The sequence below is a fragment of the Odontesthes bonariensis genome, chromosome 2 (genome assembly GCF_027942865.1).
Source record: "Odontesthes bonariensis isolate fOdoBon6 chromosome 2, fOdoBon6.hap1, whole genome shotgun sequence".
NCBI classification, from domain to species: domain Eukaryota; kingdom Metazoa; phylum Chordata; class Actinopteri; order Atheriniformes; family Atherinopsidae; genus Odontesthes; species Odontesthes bonariensis.
The window spans coordinates 8,384,732-8,406,587 of NC_134507.1; the positions used below are offsets into that span (position 1 = coordinate 8,384,732).

General features: G+C 40.1%; 2 protein-coding genes across 3 annotated transcripts in view; one reads left to right on the top strand and one right to left on the bottom strand.

Moving 5' to 3' along the window:
- The window catches only part of cdh23 (cadherin-related 23), a 186,002-nt gene that overhangs the window by 10,712 nt on the left and 153,434 nt on the right, over positions 1–21,856 (bottom strand). For both annotated transcript variants that reach the window (XM_075475682.1, XM_075475674.1), the window contains 12 exons: positions 21,643–21,771; positions 21,198–21,326; positions 20,842–21,069; positions 5,173–5,394; positions 4,970–5,089; positions 4,586–4,766; positions 4,361–4,494; positions 3,787–3,996; positions 2,196–2,303; positions 1,014–1,116; positions 401–526; positions 111–314 (listed from right to left, as the gene is read on the bottom strand). In XM_075475682.1, coding sequence (XP_075331797.1) covers positions 111–314; positions 401–526; positions 1,014–1,116; positions 2,196–2,303; positions 3,787–3,996; positions 4,361–4,494; positions 4,586–4,766; positions 4,970–5,089; positions 5,173–5,394; positions 20,842–21,069; positions 21,198–21,326; positions 21,643–21,771 — 1,894 coding nt within the window. The remainder of the gene's footprint in view (positions 1–110; positions 315–400; positions 527–1,013; positions 1,117–2,195; positions 2,304–3,786; positions 3,997–4,360; positions 4,495–4,585; positions 4,767–4,969; positions 5,090–5,172; positions 5,395–20,841; positions 21,070–21,197; positions 21,327–21,642; positions 21,772–21,856) is intronic.
- On the top strand, positions 6,838–19,363 carry vsir (V-set immunoregulatory receptor). Its single transcript, XM_075475663.1, has 7 exons — positions 6,838–7,123; positions 13,609–14,016; positions 14,221–14,271; positions 14,363–14,473; positions 14,693–14,720; positions 15,288–15,463; positions 17,546–19,363. The coding sequence occupies exons 1-7, from the start codon at positions 7,036–7,038 to the stop codon at positions 17,581–17,583; spliced, it is 900 nt and encodes a 299-aa protein (XP_075331778.1). The 5' UTR covers positions 6,838–7,035; the 3' UTR covers positions 17,584–19,363.

Here is a 21,856-nt window from a genome sequence, read left to right on the forward strand (position 1 = left end):
TGGGGATGTTAGTTGTCAATCACACCTTCAACCTGATCCACATGGATAACATACTCAATTTTCCTCAAAGATCACTCATACACACACCAATTATAAGTAAATACACTCACCAGTGGGGCTGTTCTCTGGGAGTCGAACACTAAAACTGGATGGACTGAAGACGGGAGGATTGTCATTCTGGTCCAAGATTGTAACTGTGAGGGGGACGCTGTTGTTTAAGCCTCCTATGTCCTCCCCAACCAAAATCAGCTCTACCCGAGGCTCTTGAAATGCTTCACGATCCAACTTTGCTCGCTGATGCACACGTATAACACCTGGAAGGAGATCCAGAGACATGAGCATCCAGAGCATTGCACTTTTTAATGTTCTTTTGTTACTTTTTCCAGAGAAATAATTGTACCAGTCTCAGAGTCAACAGTAAAGAGGTCCACCCTTGTTCCCAGCAGGCGGTACTTCACCACAGAATTGGGCCCAATGTCTTTATCCTCTGCCAGAACAGGCCCATTTAAAACAGTTACAGTGCTACCTAAAGTACAAGAAGAGATCATGATGCAGTAAGACATTTTCATTTACAGTGCTGCATTTATATCTAAGAACAACAAAGGCAACTTATAAAGAAAATAACAGTGCTGGATAATGTTATTTTGGAGATCAGTCTGCTGCTTGAAAGTAGTCTCTCCAATTCCAAGGTGCTTTATCCCCAAAAAAGGCCAAGACAGACTTTGTTGAACCTAAACTAGCCTACTATTTAATTTAGAAGATTTCGTATTTCCCTGGCTACACATACGGACACATGTGAACAAATTCATTTTAAAGCTTGATAGTATATTACCAGTGTCTCCTGACCTACAAAAGGAAGAAAAAATGTATCTGTATATAAAACTGTGAATAAACAAGTACAGGAAGTGGTGGAGACACTATAATACTGTGTCTGCTCTCTTCTGCAAATATAGATCATCCCACAAAAGATAAGAGAGAAGGTAGATAGCACATGACACACAAACACACATTACCTGGAGCAGAGTTCTCTATGATTTCAGCTCTGTAGCTGGTCCTAGTAAATATAGGCCTGTTGTCATTCTCATCCAGAATGGTGATGACCAAGAAGTCTGAGTCCTTGTGATGTGAGAAAAAAGAGGAACAAAGAGGCCACTATAAGAGAAAGTGCCTGTTCTCCCTGTGCCTGCTTGGTTTTCTCTGGGTGCTATAATTTCCCCCCACAGTCCAAAGACATGCATGTTAGGTTAACTGGTGATTCTAAATTAACCATATGGGTAAGTGTACCACATCTGTTAACCAGTGACAGCTGGGATAGGCTCCAGCCACATACAAATTGAAACTATCCACCTATCCGTTTCCACAAATGGATAGATGGAAGAATTCTTGTGATAAAGTTTAGAAGACAGAAAATAAACTAATAAAACCCTCAAAAAACGCAAAGTACAACAGAGCGTGCCACTTTTAGGAAGATGTCAGAGTGGACAGGTATTGCAGCGCTTTGCATGTACCCAGCAGGCTCAGTGGTTAACATGTTTACAGCTTTTAGTAAGAACAGTTTCTCACCTTACCCACATAAGCTCGACACATGCCACCCTGTTTTTTTCGTCTCAAAAAAACCTTGCAGCTACAGTTTAAATGGCTCTGATGTTCTTTTCTATATATGTAAATAAATAACATCAAGTCATCATGTACATTGGAAGAGATAGTATTGTTCTTAAAATGTCTTTTAATTTTCTGGATGAATTCCTGGTACAAAATAAAACCCAATAGAAATGATGAAGACTTCAAGGTGAGTGCTGCCAGTTGTTTTTGCTGTCTTATTTAACTCCTTCAGTGCAGATGTTTGCGTGCCTCAATATGCCTTAATCATGCCTTAATGTCCTCTAAGTTTACTGCTTGTCTGATTGTAGCCTTGTATCTACCTAAAAATTCTACTATATTGCTCCACCTACACCAATGACTTGAATGTGAGGAGCTAAATCACATTCAAGACTTTTATGGAAACATATCTCCATTTTGCTTCCATGTTTACATAAACTGGTTTTAAACTGAGAAGCACACATAAAATATTATTGTTGAATGTGTCATATTTTAAATCACTGCCACACGAAGGATTTTTTCAGTGGTTTCTTGGTTTGACTGTTCGTGGGGTAGATCATGTGCCCTGCAACATGTGCACAGGAGAGTGGGATTACCCTGCGAGCGATGCGGGGATTCTCTGGGTTGTCTTTGACAGTGATGGTAAGTGTGTACTCAGCCGCTCGCTCCCTGTCAAGTGGTCTGTTCACCTGCACCACACCTGTCTAAGAGACAAAAAGAGGCCATGTAGTACATATATAAGCAAGACAAAATAAGCACACACACATTAATACACACAAATAAGTTATATACAATACTGGATAGTTTAGGAACTGTTTAGGAAGACGCAATACAAGTTCACATGCATACAGACACAAACATGCACCCGCATTTATTAAATGTAGGCAAAGAAAGAAAGCTCTGTCTTTGCTTTTGAATGTAGACACAGTTGTGGCAGATCTTAAGTCAGCTGTGGAAGAGTTCCTGGCACAGTTTCACCTACTTCCAAGGTTGCGTTTTGGCTTGTTGCTCGCATCGGGGTTAAAAGCCAAAATGCGTTGGTCAAACAATAAAGTTGTTCTCCGTAAATACCTCAAATGATGCTGGAGTTCTGCTGTCTCTAGATCAGCTGGCAGGTAGTTCTTGCGAGCATGGCAACAGTAACTGAAAGCATCCTCAGCAGATTTAGAACTAATTCTGGGAAAAGCTAGGAGACCTGCACCTGACGACCTGAGAGATCTGACCATGTTATAGACAGTGAGCAAGTTAGAGAACTTCTTCAATGCTTTCAGTGCTTTCTGGACAATAAAGAGGATTTTGAAAGTAATTGTTTTGTAAAATCCTATTGAATCTTAGAGCAATTAGTTGGGCACATTAGTAATACATTTCTGTGTGCATATAATACACTCTGGCACATGCATTTTGAATAACTGATTGTTATTTTACATTCTCTAACTTTTGGTACATTTCCAACTGGAAGAAAGCAGTTCCAAGGACTTACAGTCATGATATCGCTGAGAGACATTTAATGTCGGACTTAAAACTACTCACTGAAACGTAAAAGTTTCCTAATTATGTCCCTTAATTATAGTAAAAACAAGTTAAGAGCCAGACTTGCTAAGCCTACTGAATCATAAAGTCTTTAAAGTAAAATGTAATAGTCAACAATGAGCAGTGATATCATGTAAAACTAAAACTGAGATGGTCCGCAGCAGGTCATTGTTGGCCTTAAGGTCATTGATTACTTTGAGTGATTATCTCTCAATCCCAGTTAATATAAATACATTGATTTGAAGAATATTCATTAAATTGATGTTGCACTCATTTTTCAAGTATTTTACAGAGACATGGACCATCTGATGCCAATCTATAGTTAGTAATGACAGATGAATCTATGTTTGTTCTCTTAAGCAGAAGTGTGATTACAGAACACTATCTTTCTACATAATTTACTACTACTACTAAATACTCTCCCCATGAGGACATGCCATATTTGTATACTTAGTGTTGTTGTGTTTATTCCCAGCATCAGCTGTACACATGTTGTTGCAAGCGTGTAGAAATGTTAAGCGCTGAGGGTAGATGAAAGTGAGCCGGGACACCTGCTTTGAGCCAGGATAAAAAAAAAGTTGTGATCCAACCAGGAAGCTGTCAGTAGCACTTCCATGCTGAGCGTTCTGCTTAAAGCACACAATTAATTTCACTCACCGTGTCATTAATGTAGAAGGCTCCGCCCGGGTTTCCAGCTGTGATGTTATATGTGAGCAGTGCGTTGCGTCCGCTGTCTGCGTCTTGTGCTCGTACTCTGGCCACGGAGGTGTGTATGGAGGCCCCTTCACTCACACTTGTGTTGTAAGGCAGATTTAGGATGACTGGGTCATTATCATTGATGTCTCGGACATGGACCCCAACCACCACCTGAGAGGTGCAAGAGACAACCTTAAAAATCCACTGTCCAAAACTGAAGCCAGTTTGTGTTACCTTTATTTTTCCATATAGACTCTTTATATAGTCTCTTTATAACAAACCTTTATAAGTGCCACATATGTTTAAACATGCAACTGTCCCAACATTTCAGAAGTTATGTAACGTATGTTTTGTGAAAATAGTATAGTTTGATAGTTATAAAGTTGTAAGAGTAGTGTGGTTAGTACACATGCAAGCCAAGTTGAAAAAAAAAAACAGAAGTGAAGCTTGTAAGTTCCTGTTTGCTCAAGAGGATATGATGAGACAGTGTGCCTGCTTGCGCGGGTCGTTGTTGGATTGGCGTAATATAGCTCACCGAACTGTTGCGAGATGGGCTTCCCAGGTCTCTGGCTGTGACAGTGATATTATAGAAGGCTGTGGTTTCTCTGTCCAGTTCTACATCTTTCCTGACCCGCAGCTCACCCTCCACAGGAGACACCATGAACTCATCTGACAGTAAACCAAAGAGAGCTCACAGATAAATCTAAAAGATTTAATGATCTTTCACTATAGACACATAGAAAACCCATTTGACACTAACTTTGGTGATCGCCACCAGTGATGCTGTACTCCACTTTGCCATTGAGACCAGAATCTTCATCACTGGCTCTGAGAGTCCACACCCGAGGACCTGGCTGGCCCTCTGTGACATCAAACGGTCCCTCATAGGCTCTGGGGAAAGTTGGTGTTACATCATTCACATCTAAGACATTCACCAGCACCTAAAGAGGAAGGAGGAGAAACTTTTTGACATACTCAACAAGCAATTGCAGGTTGATTTTGATATGGGCCGTAACAAAGTTGACTGTAATCTGATTTATCACATGCATTTATAGCCTATACATAACTCCTGCCATCAGATCATCCCACATTGAAGAATATGCTGCGTTTCAATAATCATAATTAAAATACGGTGCGTCTTTACTGTTGTGCTAGATGTCAAGCGAAGAGCAGGTCGTGGACACTGGTCAGTTGCTGTGACAACCAGTGCATAATGCCCATTGCTAATCTCATAGTCCAGCTCCTTCACAGCAGTGATTCGCCCCTAAAAACAAACATCACACACTGAGTGTTAATTTTTTTGCCGTTTCTTGTACCTCTAATGCATTACAAGTCTTAATGTCCCACCGTGATGCTGTTGATGTTAAAGGTCTGAATCAGGTTGCCCTCGGCGATGGCATATCGCAAAGTGCCGTTCAGACCCTCATCTGGATCAATGGCTGTTACTGTGGCAATGGTGGCTCCCACTGTCTCTGGCCCCTCGCTCAGCACCGTGACATACTCCTCCTCAGGGAACTCCGGGGCGTTGTCATTCTCATCCACAATGCGAACATAGATGGTGGTTGAGGTCTGCATTAAGAATAAAGACACAAGGAAAACATTTACAGTTTAATAATGTTTCATTTTACTAAAGCTACTGACAATACGTCGCTCACCTCAAGCAACAGTGTCACTGGGCCTGCAAGTGAGGCCAAGTTTGGAAAGCATTTACCAGCCTATAGTGTGGCCACATTTGACATAGATTCATTCATGCAACCTCTAAAGAGAAAAACAAGAGCAAACCTTTCACAGAAAAAAATTCAAAAATATCTTGAGAGAACCAAAATTAAATCTACAAAGTAAGACAAATAGTAGAGGCTGCAAAGCTGGCAAAAGTTGATTCTCTGTCATTTCATCAGCACACTCTGGAAAAAAAAAATATATAAAATGTAAGATTAGAGGAGTAAGAGGTGCTGTGACAACTAAAAAAAGACATTCCACGAAACCACCGAAGGATTCTGATACATGAAACAAAACTAAAATCACTATTGACACAGTTCAAAGACCATTCCTGTTAAACCAGTCTGACCAGCCTGTTCCCCTCCCAGTGTTAAAAAAAGAGAGACTGCAACTACTTTGCATCATGAAACGGAGCTTTGAAAGTAAACTCAGTTAATAATCTGAACACAAAGTCTATGGAAACTGAAACTGCCATAATAATGAATACAAAAATATATGAATGGCTACATAAAAATGTTTATATGATAATAAATGCTACTGAAATTAAAGGAAAAAACAGCAACATTAACACATGCATAAACGAATGCTGTTTAAAATGACAGCATAAAAATGTATTCATTTCACATTCTATCAAATCATTTTTGTAGAATTTTTTTTAAACTGAATTTTAGTAGCATTTAACTTCATATTAACGTATTTATTTAGCCACTTGTATATTTTTTGTATTCATCTTGAATTATGGCACTTCCTGTCCTCCTTAAAATGTGCTCCTGGAGGAACCACAAAAGTGGCTTAGAGTACTTTAGCAGGGGTCTGACTCTCCGTGGTCGCATATCAACAACATAAAACCGCTGCAACTGCGCAGGATACAGTCACAAAACGTTTACTTCCAAAAAAGGTCAAGTTTGAGAATAGCTGGGCCCCAACTTGTGATAACTAAGTAAAGGGCACTGGAAATAAGCCCGCCAAGAGGGACATAGCCCTCTCCTTTACCTCTGCACACAGATCCCACAGCTTTTTTGATTAGCAGTATATTTGGAACTTCACATGCAATGCATCTGCCCATATAAATGCTGAATGTTTTCAATCCTCAAGTTCAACACTGATGTTAAAATCCAGCTCTTGCAGACAATGGTCCACTTAATTGTACTTAAACATTTAATCTTTAGTTTGAATTTCAAACAGATTATATGTAGATATACCTACATAAATGTACATTATTTATTTATATGTAGGATTGGGGGTGTGGCACAGAGAAACTGACAGAAAGGGAGGAGCCTTTTTATTCCGTGTGACTGTTGCTCAGTCAAAGTGATGTTGAAGAGAAATCAGCAGGGGAGTTTAAACATACTGTAGGAGTGAAGTTAAGAGAACGTGGCCAGGTTGAGAGTATATTAGAAAAAGTCGAACAAGGTTTACTAGTGAAGATAGTCGACCACAGTCTGAGCTAAACAGCGTTCCTCTACAGTTTCGCTTTACGCACAGACAGCCATGGAGTGGGGATTATCCCGTCGGACGTCGGTTTGGGGAGGAAAGTCCATGTTTTGGATTGTCTCGGCATTGTTTGCCGCAGCAGGAGGTAAGCATGGAAAAAGTCGCTCAGGCACCTGATACTTTTTTTTAAAATGACTGCTACACAGACTCACCAGACGTGCGTAAACCTGTTGTTAGTTGTGCATTTACCGAAGTTTAAAAAGTCCGCTGAAAAATATTTTTTCTCATCTCTCTCAACAACAACAAAAAACAAACAATAACAATAAAAAAAATACTCCAAGTGGGCTGCAATAGGTGTATCAAGAGGGATCTTAATGTGTCGCACTTTGGTGTCATTAAACTCAGATCATTTTTTTTGTTTCTCTTTTTATTATCATTTCCAGAACAGCTGCAGCGCCTCAGTTCTTATCCTTAAACATTTGCGTCTCTGTGTACAACTCTGAGGTGAAAACTTTCCACATTTCGTGTTTTTTTTTTTTTTTTTAAGTTGTTTTGAGACAGAACATCTGGCATGAAGCCGTGTTGAAACCCCTCCCATGACTTGTGTAAATCCACCTTAAACTTAGCCCCAAACAAGTGATCTGGTGGTGACTCGCGAGCTGCGAGTCCAGAAATGTGGCCAACATTGTTATCATTTTTTATAGGAATTCCGTCACGCTTTCTTGGAAGCTGTAATAAAATGCCGAGGTTTATTCAAGGACTTTGCTCAGAGTTTCTGCCGCCTCGCAGGAGGAGAGATGAGAAGCAGCTGTAGTCTCACTCAGTGGGCGCAGAGTGTTTCTCTTCAAACAGCGATGAAAACTTTATCAGCTTAAGTCTGTTTAGATAAGCAAACTCGAAAACTCCATCAAAGGATGATGTTAAACTTTTGGCTGACCCATTCTGAATATAAACTATGCGCATTATCTATTTATTTTCATTTCAAATATTTGTGAAACATTTATGGAGCCAATTTAAAATCCTGTAAGTGTAAACTTACTTTCTGAAATGCTCATACAGGCCTCTGAGACTGAGAGTCGCCATTAAAACACATTACACCAACTTAATTGCCTTCCTCTCAGATCAGTTAGGCTACTGCCTTTGTGAGGAAGTTTCCTTCTTTCAGTCTACATGAAAACAGCTGTTTGTTCCACTTCCAGTAATGGATTTCCACTCAGCAAAATATGACCCGAGTGAAACCCGCAGTAATCAGTGCCTCTTTTCCTCCTCTCAGATAAGCATTTAGCTCCTTGTGGAGGACAATGGAACAGTCCAAAACAGTCAATGAAGTGCGAGAAATGGGACCACCCTCTTTTTCTTCGCCTCTCTGCTTTCTCCTGCTGTTGTGGTAGAGCTTCTGTTGTGCATTGATTCCTTGTCATAAATGAGTAAATCTTTAATTGGCTACAGGTTTCCGTGGTCAATCTCATTGACGAGAACAGGGCTAACTGGGGAAAGACAGCCAGTGTATAGATGAGCAGCCCTTGTGTGTGTCGGGGGGTTCATGCAGCATGTGCATTAGTAATAAGAAGACAGTGGAGGAGGGGGAGCTCCTTTGTTATGGGATTTCTCTGGGTATCACCTTTTTAAAGGTCTGTACATTTGTAGTTGAAGTCCTGTTTGACAGGCAGTGAGAATGATAAATGAAATTACCGTCAGTGACCTCCATGCTGCTGGGAACAGTTTGTTTCCCACACTGGTGATTTTCTGAACAGCCCAGGGTCACAACATTTACCACAACATTTGCAACCTTGACTCTTCATCTCGTTCCGTCATCAAAAGCTCCAACCTTGGGAGCATAATTAATAAACGCTTTAAGGTATTTAACTAAAATATAAACCGTCTAATGGAATTGCGCTGTGTTAAACACCTGGAAGCAGGACGGGGTCACAAAAAGAGGAAGCAGGTGAACAAATGTGCAATCATTAGGTACATCTTTTTTTCTTTAGAATTATGTAATAATTGAACTTCTTTTGTTTCAAAAGGACAAGGGAAATTTCAGCAACTACACTGCCTCAAAATGAAGAAACACATTTGTAAATGTGTTGTAAATTTGCTCTGTCTTTACATAACCCTCTACAAATGTTATTATATGAAATGAATTCAGTGAAGGTGAAGAAGAGGAAGAGTAAGAGACCGAGCTGTGTTTAAAAACTAAATACGTTCTCTCAAATTGGCTCACTAGGTACTAAGAAAGAGAGCAAACCACTATAAGTAGAGCTCATGGACTCCTGAACATGATGACCTGCTGACATTCAACCACTTCCTTTGGTGACTAGGTATCTGAGCAGCAGCTTGAAACACTTCCTGTTGCTTGTTGGATCTGTTTGCTGTTATGCCAGAAGCACCAAACTCTCTTGCTTTTCAGTGTTTGAACAGAGGGGCCGATCTCCTCCTGATTTCATGAACATCCTGTAATGGTATGCAGAATCTCATCATGACAGGAGGTGTGAAAAGGGTGGGCTTCCAGGGGTGTGTCAGGAAGCAGTGCATTTGTGTGCAAGGAGAGAATTTTTGGAAGGGAAAGGAGACCAGATTTACCTGTAAAGCCTGTTCAGTATGTTCTACAAAGCAGTATTATACTGTCACAAAAGCATGTTGTAGGCAACTAAAACTGGGGAGAATTCAAGCGTGAAGTAACACGTTTAATTAAATCACACGTTACTCTCCATTTCTGACAGCAAGAAAGCTGTCAGTGGCAACATGTCCTAAACAGGTGGCACTGAGGCCTAAAACAAAGAAAGGCCTGTTTCTGAGCCCTCGGGGGCTATCAGGATTCTGAGAACGGAGATCACAGGTGGAAACTTAGACAGACGTCTGATGTATACGTGACAAAGAAATTCCGTCTGTTTCTACACACAGTGCAAAGCTTGCTCTCAGTTTGGGACCACTCAAAACAGCTCAGGTGCTGACACTGTGCTAAACAAAAGATATTAAATTCCTATAAATACGTTCTTATGAAAGGCTGGTCATGTCAGCAGGATATCTCCCAAATTTATTCCGTGGTATATATGAGAAGGTAGGCCGAGCTGAGTGCGGCAGGGTGGGTGTGAAACAGGAGAGGAGAATGGCTTCCCCTCTTATTGTCCCACCACGTAGGCAGGAACAGCCGGGGGGGATAACAGTTTCATCTTAATCACCCTCCATGGTCTTCCTATTGCTTTTCCTGGCACACAATGGCAAGTGTAGAGTTCAGGCGCACACACAGGAACAGGGCACAGATCTTACATTCTGTAAAACACACACATATACACACAGGATGCACACACGGCGTGTCTACGGGCATGCACGACTAATCAAAGAGCAAAGGTCATAGGCTGTTCAGCTACTGTATTTCCTTTTCTGCTAAGTTGAAATTAAATATATGAAGCTGATGTTTACATTTGGACTAAAGTAATTTCTGTGCTTCCTCATTTATGTAATGATTGATCCAGAAGGCTTCTTGAATGGTGCATCTGACCCCTCTGGGAAGTATTGGTGCATAACTAAATCTACTTAGATGAAACAAAGCTGCTACCACAGCTCTGTGTGGGCCTAAATATTCACGCATTGCCATTTTCCTCATTGAAGATGGAAACACCTGCAGTCACCAGAGAGAATGATTCACCATTTTAAAAAGCAAACCTTTGTTTACATTTGTCAAGCAGAAATGCTCAAATTTGATGGTAGTCATGTTGATGTATGTGAGAATTTACCAACACTCTCTCTTATCTTATATTACATCAAAGCACAAAATTTGGATTTGGGTTTTTTTGGACGATTCTGGAGGTGCAATCTGCTTGAAATGTTCAACCCTTTAAAGAGTCATACAGTAACTGTCGTCGATATATCCCTTTAAATTCTGATTGTAGCTGTGAGTAACCAGACAGGAGGAGGAGGAGGAGGAAGAGTGTTCGCGTGTCGGGACAACTCAGGAAGGAAGTCCACTCCTCAAAACCAGGCATTGAGCACCCTCCTCCCTCACTGTCCAGATATATGCACACACACACGCTTACTGTAAAATCTATTACTCATGGTGCTGCTTGCTGGTATACTTCTCCTTCAGCGCAGTTTACCCCCACACATACTTGTTATTCACATGCATTCTCTCACACACACTCTTCCTGTCCTCATTGCAGCACGAAGCAATCTTAGATGCTGCACCACACTGCAATCTGTTGCAGACAAAGAGTGGTCATGATGAAGTGACAGAGCTGCTGTGTTGTTTTTCATGCAGGGTATACTGGAGTCATTCACTGTGCGAATGCATTTAGGACTGGTTGTCTGCATTGTTTTGTGTGTGTTTGGGGGGGTGGTTAGAAAGTGGCTTCAAAACCTGAGGTCTTCATTGTGGGGTTACTGCAATGAAACAATCATTTGAAGTGCACATTAAAACGTTATTCTGTTCATGCATTTTAGTGCTGCACTGGAGATGTTAGAACAGGATGTGGTTGCAAGCAGACTATCCGAGTGAGAGAGGGAGTTTGTGCAACATGTTAGAAGCGTCTCACAGCTGTCTTGATGGTTTCCTGAGTGTACATGATTAATTGGTGACTGCATATTCAAAAGGCTGTTTAACTGCATACCCTCTGTTATAACCACACATCATTTGTAATATTAGACAGGAAAATCAAGGGCAGTATCCGTCCCATTACTACACTGTCCTTATTTTGATATACAGATATTTATAGATAGCTGTCTGAGAAGAAGAGGCAATTTAGCTCCCAAAGGAGGCTTGTATATTTGTTTTAGCCAGCAAAAAACTATGAAGCATGCAAAATCAGAGCACAAAAAATGAAGTCCATGTTGAAATTACTAGTTACTATAATTACATTTTGCATTGTGGTTATTTGTGTTATGAGTCGTGGTTACAGGGAGGAAATTCAAGTTACTACGTATTTTAAATGAAGCTGTGATTCACTGAGTGATTTTCCTATTTGAATGCATTTTTCACTTCATTAAGCTCAAATCGCCCACATGTAAAACACTGAATGAATGATGGAAGTTGTCAGGGGACATCATAATGTCACTGCCTGTATTAGTATAAAGGATTCTAGTCAACACGGTCGTGAATGTCATTGCAGCATAGGGCTTCCTGCTCTTTGTTTAAAATATTTTTCAATAAAAATCTATTGTAAGAACTAGATGCATCAATTTGTAGCTATTTTTCACCCTGAAACAAACACCAAGCCAACATCACATATGGAGCACAGACAGTAATAGTCTGAAGTCTGTTTGCACTCCACTTTCAAGCACAATTCCTTCATTTTTATAGGACCTAACTCGAGACTTTGGGAAAACAGTTCCACAATCTTAGTGTTACCCTGCTTAGCCTTTCCCACAACTAGTTTTGATCTGTATTTGGGCTATTTCTTCTATTCGAACACTGAGTTATGTCCAAGTTTCAAATGTCCAGCTGATGGTTTGAAGCTATGCTGAAAATTCTGATGTAGTTTTTAGTTCAGCAACAAAGCATCCACCACACCTCAGAAGTGATATGTTGTTCTTGGGATGAAGTGACTCATCTTTCCTTGTCCAAACATTCCAGTTAAACTCTCCTCCAGAATCTTTAGTTGAGCTTCAGGGCGTGGATCTTCTGAGTAGGACCTTGTGTCATAGATGGCAGCTCCTTGCCTTTGTGGCTCCAGGGTTGTTCCTGACCATTTGAACCCAAATTTTTCTTAGGTTAGGGTGATGTTTTGGGCTTTTTCAAATCTTTGCAACGAGGCTATAGCTCCAATAACCTGTACCTTGGAAAAGTTGTTTAAACTATTCCACGAGTCATTTCTGACTTGTGTAAATCTAATGTGCTCTCTCTTAGTGATCCATTGACTATCGCATTGTATTTTGTACTGGTCATTCCAATGACCAGCAAACACTTTTTTAAGACTTAGTAATTGTTATTGACTGCAGCTGGAGGGTTATCTAGCAGGGAGTTAACAAGCCCTGGCATGTGTTTGTTTAAAAAAAAAAAAAGGAAGAAATTTAGACTTGTACACCAAAGTCTTCTTCTTTTTTTGCGTCATGTATCATTCTGCCATTGTTTATCATCATGACAGTCAGTATATGTAAACCTTTGACCACACAGTTAGTATTAGTATTCAGGTATTCAAATAAAAATTTGCTATTAAAATGCCGATTCAGATACTATTCAGATGCTTATGCTTTATCTCATAACTTTGTTGTGGTGATACAGCGGTGTTTCATGTAGTTATGGAATTTCTACCTTGGAAAAATAAAAAGCTGTTGCCGACACTAAAATAAACATAACCAATGTGACTATATTTTTTTTAACTAAAGTACTAAAGTACCTTGTTTCTTCCAGTTTTCTTTGTCACATGTAATCTATAAATATAGAGATTTTCCCCCTGGGTGAGCCTCTCAGACACTTGTTATTATTTCCACTGCTTCTCTCATCAGAAGATGCAAACTTTGACCCGAACCACAGCCAAATACCAGACCCAGCCGTCTCTAAATGGAATAATTTGATTGGTAGAGAGTAATTTGGAGTGATAGCAGAGGACAGTGTGATTATAGCAAAGGACAATGGACCGTCTGAAAGGAAGTCAAATTAATTAATTCCAATCTTTTACTTTTGTCTTTTTTCTCCAGCTAAAGTTGAGACGTCCCACTCCACCCTGGGCATTTCTGCCCCTCACCTGTACTACAGCTGTCCTACGGGTGCAACTGCCAAACTGGTGTGTGCCCAAAAAGGTGCGGCCATTTACCCCACTGATGTTGTGCGACACAGTTGGCTTTTCACAGCCCACAGTGATCAACACTGTGTAGGGGGAACAGGCCCACGACATATAAAATTCAATCATTTCCATATGAACCAAACCTTGCCAGCAGGACTGCATATTGGGCATACAGACGAGAACATGTGGGTGGTTCTGGAGAATGTGACCTATGAAGATCAGGGTCGCTATTGTTGTATGGTCCTTGACATCAAGAAGGAACACAACCATCAGTCCCTCATGCAGAAGTCCCACAGCCACATTGTTCTTCAAGTTACACCAAGTAAGCACAGCAAATGAATGGGTGTGAAAGAACAGCAAAGTCATACATAGCTAAGAAAAGGTAGCTGCTAAGTAAGACAAGATTTTGTCAGTATCATCTAATCTGTGTGATGTGTTCTTTGACTGCTTATTTTTGCATTTACAATGTAACCAATGATCCATTTTTATGTATGAGGAGCAATTTTATTAATTTGAATTTTTCCAGAGAGGAATGGACCTCTGAATTGCACTGTCTGGGATCCCACACAACCCGAAGGTATGAAACCTTACTCAAGCCCTTATTTCCAATGGATGACTGGCCAGTGATTCCGTTTATTTAACTCACAGTCTCTGTGTTGCTTCCCCAGGCTCTGTACCCGTGACCCTGGCTTTATCAGCCTGCATCTTGGCTCTGCTCTCTCTGCCTCTTATTCTGGTGCTCGTCTACAAACAGAGGCAGAATACCCGGTCGAGCAGACGTATGTTTTACACATACACAAACTGAATGAACATTTTCATCTATTTGTTGTTGGTCAGACATGAATTTCTCACACTGGGTTTCCCAGAGTGTTTGTTCTGACACACGTTTCCTGTAAGTGAGGTGGATTAACTGTATTTCACACAGTAGGAAGCACATTCACACTCCATTCTGTTTCAGTTCATTCACAATGGCCCATTTCCTGTTTCCTCTCTCCCAGGTGCACAAGAGCTGGTGAGGATGGACAGGTAAGCTTTTCCCACAGTCTGTCTGGCAGCTGATCTCACAGACCAGCATACAAACAAGCAATTATAATACTGTGTATTGATATTCCATTATGCTGTACGCACAACATTTCTTACACAGTAAGTAGTGTCAGACCAGCAAACCTTATTAGACCAAAAAAAGGTGACAACTTTGCTACACATTTGTTGCTTAAAGATCTTTTAAAGCCTTAATTACTGTGAACAACTTCTATATACACTGCATGTTACAGCATGTTGTTTACTATTGGGGTTAATGTTCTAGGAAGTCTATGGGGATTAATTAATGACATCACAGCTTACAAAAGAGTGTTGTATGCCTCCCTGTTGGAATATGTGTATGTGTGCATTGCTTATATATACATGTTTATAATTTTGTGTAGTATTTCACTTTCAAACACCACATATCTGCTAAAATTCAAGCGTTACAAACCCGCAGCTTCTACCTTGAGCAACAGATGAGTTTGGAAAACAGTGCATTGAGTCATATCGGCATTTTCTTATTGGCTTCTCTTTCTTGTGTTTTTCGTGTGCATCTGTTTGTGTATTTAGTGAAGCTCTTGGCCATGAGAATCCAGTGTTTCTTGGGGAATCGCCACGAGCAAAGACTCGTACTGTTTCTCAAATCATGACCAGGCAGTCCTCTGAGACGGGTCGCCACTTGTTGTCTGACCCAGGAACACCCCTTTCTCCCCCTACACATGGGGATGTATTCTTCCCATCTGAAGGTAAGACATGCATAAAAAATGGATACACCACAACAATACAACTCATATTGAAAGACAAACCTTGTGCACTGGCTTGCACCATAGCATGGAGAAAACATTGTGAGTTATCTAATTTGTCATTTACAATGCACACAGTTTTCTGAGCATTTTCAAGTTTTCAGTTCATTTGTCCTCATCGGTCTCAGAGACGTCTATTAAATGACCAAGTAAAACGAGGTGTGTGATGTGAATTCACTTAAAAATAGAAGCATGAAATTTACTTTCAGGCCCATAATTTAGTACTTATTTAAAGCTTTTGCCAAAACGGTAGCCTTGTTCTTTCCCTCGAAAGTATCTCACATCGTTGTTTTTTTTGGAAGAAATGTTCTAAAGCATCCAGACTGGATGTAAAAACATCAGTGCACAATCATTTTCAAGTCACTTGAAAGGTTTTCCATGACTTCCACAGTGTTTTCCTGCAAATTAGCTGTACAGTCCCGCCCTGCAATGAGTCAGGAGCAGCTGGTGGAGGTTCCTCCAAATGGTCTGCAGAATTCTCAGCAATATCACTGGTGGCTAATTTTCCTCATGATATGACACACAAAAACATCTTCAGGACTGGTTAAAAAGGTCAAAAACTTTAAGGAGACTTTAAGATGACTCTGAAACACAACAAGATGTGAAAATTTTGTAAAGATCTGAAAACTCCTGTGTGTAGTGTACATGTCTGAGTGTCAACTGGACAAGTCTGTATGTCCATTAGAAAATGACTTGTTATAATCTGAGACAATTCATCTCACTCCATTCACATGCTCAAATTATATAAAAAAGTACTTGCATTATAAAGTCAGTATTTTATACAAGGACATGGCTCTAAATGTACCTATTTCAAAATCTACACTCAGTAGAGTAGATCTGATGTAATCAAAGAAAAACCAGGGCTTCATGTGCGTCTGCTGAAACATCCTGAATTTTGGTGGAAGAGTTGGCTGAAAGATAATCTCACATGTGTGCAAATATGCACATTCTTAGTCAAAACAGCTGAGCTGAGTTTGATGTGACTAAGATTAAAATATTGTCTGAGGAGTTATACCTTGCCCAATGCCAGCACACACACACACACACACACACACACACACACACATCACTTCCTTATGACAGCATAGGGAAGAAGCTGTCTTCTTCACCTGCGTCCCTTCCAAGTCATTCTCCACTCATCAGCACTCTCCTTATACACTAATAGCCTTTCCATTTGTTCCTTCTGACTGAACTTGAAATAATATTGAAACATTAGTTACAGTTAAAGGGTTCAGTCCCGAGTGTTTTTCTACCGACTCCTGAGGCACCTGTGCAGACATTCCAGGCATGCTTAGACGGATTGGGAAGCTTCCTAACAGCTAAATCTCAGATGATATTTTGAAAAAGACAGACAAAAAGGAGCTATGTCATAGCAGCCTATACATTCATAGATATTATATCAAGAATTTTAAAGAGGTTAGCTTACAGATGTCTCAAACACTTGCTTAAACACATCTTGGCATGACAGAGGTACAGTAAAACTGGGCCATCTCACAGACTGATACCTAATTGAAATGCTGCAGTAGTAGAGCTTTTCCTTTTGTCAAAGAGGATTTCCCTGCTAGAGCTATTTTGTTTTAGTGGTCCATAGATGTTTTGCAGAAACATGCAGCCTGGTTTCTTGTCCAAGGTTTCATATGTGTACAAAAGTTTTCTTCCTCATATTTTTTTGGCCTGCTGACCTTCAGCTTTGCGGAATTTACTATCAGCACTTCCCTTTTATTTTCAGCATGTTGAAACTCAGACCTAAAAGCTCACTTTTTCATGGGTCCCCTGTAAAACTCATCTTATTTGTGAAATCTACTCGTCTCTGTTTGTCCCTGTATTAGCTTACGAGGTATGAACACTTGCTGTCAATGCCGTCATTTGACATTTAACAAGAACTATCATATTTAAACAGGAAGTGTATTGCCGTATGTGCAAACGCCCACATGCATTTTTTTTGCACCTTTCAGCACAAAGATATGAAATTCTTATTTGTGTAGGTGGACAACTCTCACAGATTTGCACTTTTCTCTGTTTCAGACACCATCCCAGAGTCTCCCAACCTCTTGCAAGTCTAAAGAGCAGCAGAACCTCATTTATTGCTGTAACTGCTGAATTTGAAGCAGTCCTGCAATTCTCTTCCTCTTCTCTCTATTCTAAGAACAATCTTGTCCTCATGAACTGTCTCACAATAACCTCTGCTTGGATTGTTGTCTGTACATTGTCTGGACCGCAGGGGGGAGAAGGACTGCATTTTGATTCAAATACTTCCACCTGCAACAACAACTGGAGGCCAAAAGTGAACTCAAGCTGGTGCTTTGCATCTGATCCATCCAAACACAGACAACAACTCGTAGACCATCAGTTATCCTGGCCTGATGGCACCCGCTGCCTGTGATGAACCCTCTGATGAGTGTTGAGGATGGGGTCCTTCCATGTGTCGGGGTGACATGTTAAGAGAGATGGACTCTAAAGCTTTTTCCACACAATTCCGACAAACATACACTTCTTAGGTTTGGTATATTTAGGCTGGCGTGCAGTCTGTATTTCAAACTCAAACGAGCCCACTCACCTTGCCTGCTTTTTATCCGCTTACTGTTACTGTTGTGGTCATAAGCAAACTATCAACATTATCTGATAGTTAATGAACATTTGCTGATCATGGGTACTGTCAAAAAAACATCATTCATAAATGATAATAGTCTATGGTAATGTGGTGTAGAGTAAATATCAGTGAATGAGTGCAGGAACAACACATTACAAACTCATCCGGAGAGCTTAAAGCAACCTTCTCACAGTGAGAAAGCGGCCGTCTGGTGTTCTCTCATCCTTTTGTTTGACAGTTACATAGTGGCCCATACCTCTGGGATCTCAATCCTCAGGGAAAGCCCAACATTCTCTTACAATTTAAGAGTAGTTTGTTTTTAATGGCATTAATTAGTTGTTTTTTAATAGGATCTGCTTAGCCTTGTGTCCTTATCTCTCGCTCTTTGCTACCTCAGTTAAGCTTTGCTATGTTGTTCTACCTTCTCTCCTCACTTTTTATACTCAAAGTAATTAAGCACTGTGTGGCCAAAAATCCTATTAATAATTGCTGGAAAAAAACATAAAAATATCAAACTTTAAAAAAAAATGTACGCTTGTTTTGAAAGTTGTGAAAAAAAAAAAAATCCCAATAGACGAATCACTGCCATTACAACGCTGTTTTCTATGCATTTTCTTCTGGATATCACTGTGGTAATGTATATTGGTATTAGTGTTCATTCTATTTTTTTGCCATCAGGCTGTTATACTGATATGCAAATACTATTTAGCAAGTTTGTTAAGGGACAGCATTGAAATGTCAACCAAAGATAAAACTGAAAAGCGAGAGAAACGGAGACCTCATTGCAAATGACTGCAGTGATACTCAGTCTATGTATGACTGTGTAAAGCCACTGGTGGTTTCTTTTCATATTGAGGTCAACATGTACAGCAGGTGCTTCATGGAAATGATGTCAAGAATGAGTAGCATGTGTATAGGACAGGGTATTATGTAAATGTATATTTTTTAGAGTATTTGAGTATTATAGAGAGAGTATTTGGTGCCTGTGTGCCTGTTTGTAAGTGTGGTGTGTGTGTGCTTTCAAATCTTGAGTTTTTTGTAAAGAATTAATCTGAGTTTTTTTTTTTTAAATCTCCGTTTATATGTGTGCATGTTAACTTAAATGCAATTTTTTCCATTTCTGTTTGTGTGTTTTATATGTAAGATGCTTTTATCATACAAAGATGTGTTAAGAGCACGTCTGTTCTGTATATCGCATTTGAAATGTCCTCTTTGTCGATTGTATAAATAAAGTGGACCTCTCCAACTCTAAAGTCTTGTGTCTCATCTCTAAAATCATTGTTCCTTTCAAATGGCAATTCCCCAAACTATTACTATACAAGGACATCCTGCACTTGCTGTCAAGGGAGCCATCGCAGACGGAACAAGGTTGTTCCACTTGTGTGCCTCTACGATGGTGCGCCCCAGAGGGAGACTGGGTGTGAGGAGGAAAAAACAGATAAAACAAGTTAAGCGTCTCGATTTACGTGAGGAGACAGTCTTACATTAATCTGTAGAATGTTTTACAAAATCTACATTATTACAGATTTTTACCACCCACGTTTTAGAGGATACACTTATGACTCCAACAGTAAACTCATAATGGTTCATGTCCATGCACATGAATACATTTAAAAAGCTTTTTTAATGTTTCTAAACTGGAAAAGCAGCATTCGCCTTTATCTTTTAAGAAATATGACTTGTGGCTTTCCTGTTGTCACAACAAGGTGTTTCCTGTATCTTCACACCCAGTCAGTTTATACAGGTAATCAACCAAGCATTGCGTTTACTTTTCTCTTTGATCTGTGATACATGTCACAGCTTCTTACTTTGTCTTGTTTCTGTACTATGCTTTGGCTTTAAGAAGTGGTAGAAGAATGATTAATTCACTTCAGTAAATGTACCAATACAGTCAAAATCTTCAATGGGAAATCCTACCTAAGTCAAAGCACAAAAATGTTGAAAACAAGTTCAAGAAAAATCACTGACGTGTCAGTTTGTAAGCAGCATGTTACTACAGTAGAGGTGGACCCAGTCTGAAATAGCCTACGTACTGTTTTACAAACAGGGAAGCCAGATAAATCTGAGCAGTCATGAGATGAAGATCGGGACAGGAAAGAAAAATTCACCAATTAGTTTTCAGACTTTTCTTTAAGGTCTTATTTTTAGTGGAATGTTGTATTATTTGGGCATTTAATGGAGTGGAACCATGTGAGAAGTTGGGAGAGCGTTTCCAAATCAACGTTGACCTCAACTGCACATTGCTGCTTAAATTGTTGCTTAAAAGTAACCAGTAACTACGGCTGTCAAATAAATGACTAACCTAAAATGGCAAAAAAGTAAGTCAGAATTGTAATGAGGCACAGGACATGAGTAATAATTTGTGTTATTACTTTGCACCACTGGGCTTACTGTACGGCAGACTTGATGACCAGATGCCCAAGATCCCCACAAAAGATTGTTTGCAGTAGAGTTACTGACCAGATGTGATTCTCTATTCTCTATTTTCTAGTTCACACTTCTCTCCACAGTTTACAGCAACATGATAAGACACATGTATGACCCTTTGTAGACATTACAGCTTTCTCGTGCATGAAGAAGAATGAAAACAAACAAAAACAAAAACATGCAACAATTTCCCTTCATTCAACATCAAAGCCTTCGATAATTTGATATTGGAAAAAAAAAAGGCGAGATAAATATTTTTGCATCAGATTTGCAGTGCACTGCATATGCTGTTCATGCAGCTTACCGACAACGGTGGCGTGCCGTCATCCTCCACGGTGACAGTGAGTCGATACTCTTGCTGGCGCTCGCGATCGGGAGGGGCTGGCCGTGTCACCATCTCTCCGGTCACGCGGTCCATGCGGAAGGTCAGGTCCTGGTTTCCGGCTGTGATGTAGTAAAACAGCATGGCATTGGGGCCCATGTCTCGGTCAGAAGCCATCACACGCAGGACTGATGTGCCTCCTCCAACATTCTGCAAAATGCATTAAAAATGAGGCCTTGTTATCGGTGTCTGTAGTAGATTAAAAACAAACTGCTGTCGGAATAATAACCATCATCATTAAATGGACGTCACAGCCCTACATGTAAAAGCATCCCTACCTCGTTTACGCTGACGTTGTAGCCCCTCTGACTTTCAATCACAGGTGCATTATCATTGATATCCAGGATGTTGATGGTGAGTGAGTGGTCTGTATGTCTGGCAGGTGAGCCATTGTCGGTGGCGCGTACCTGTAACAAAACAGAGTAACTGATGCAAATAAGAATATAGACCTCACATAGAGGACAAACAAACAAACAAAAATAAATCAGTGAACGTCTCTTTGATACTTTGTTAGAAAAATTGTTGTTGTGTGATGAGGCCCTTATGCTTTCCTTCATGTGAACATTTGGACATCTTTCATATGTTTATGTGATTGGATCCATCCTAAATCTTAAAAATGGGTCCAAGTGTATAATGTGACAGTAAAAGTGCTATAAAGCCATGGGCTATAGTTATGGTACCTGTTGAAAATCTGCCCTAACTACATATGAATTGCTGGCTGACCTTAAGTAAGTAGCGGTCTACTGACTCTCTGTCCAGAGGAGCATTGACATAAACCTCTCCATAGCTGTTGTTCACCGTCTTGATCTTGAACACATCCTCCATGTTGCCTGCCACGAGAGTGAAATTGACCTGTGAGAAAGTAATAAGTCAAAATTAGAGAAAGAGTAGAATAAACTAAACAATACATTATGTGAAACTTTAGTTCAGTGTAAAA

Excerpts from the sequence above, each read along its gene's own strand:
- vsir (XM_075475663.1), top strand. The coding sequence starts at position 7,036 with ATGGAGTGGGGATTATCCCGTCGGACGTCGGTTTGGGGAGGAAAGTCC. Across the intron at positions 7,124-13,608 it reads ATTGTTTGCCGCAGCAGGAG|CTAAAGTTGAGACGTCCCAC; the intron begins GTAAGCATGGAA and ends TTTTTTCTCCAG. Across the intron at positions 15,464-17,545 it reads TGTATTCTTCCCATCTGAAG|ACACCATCCCAGAGTCTCCC; the intron begins GTAAGACATGCA and ends TCTCTGTTTCAG.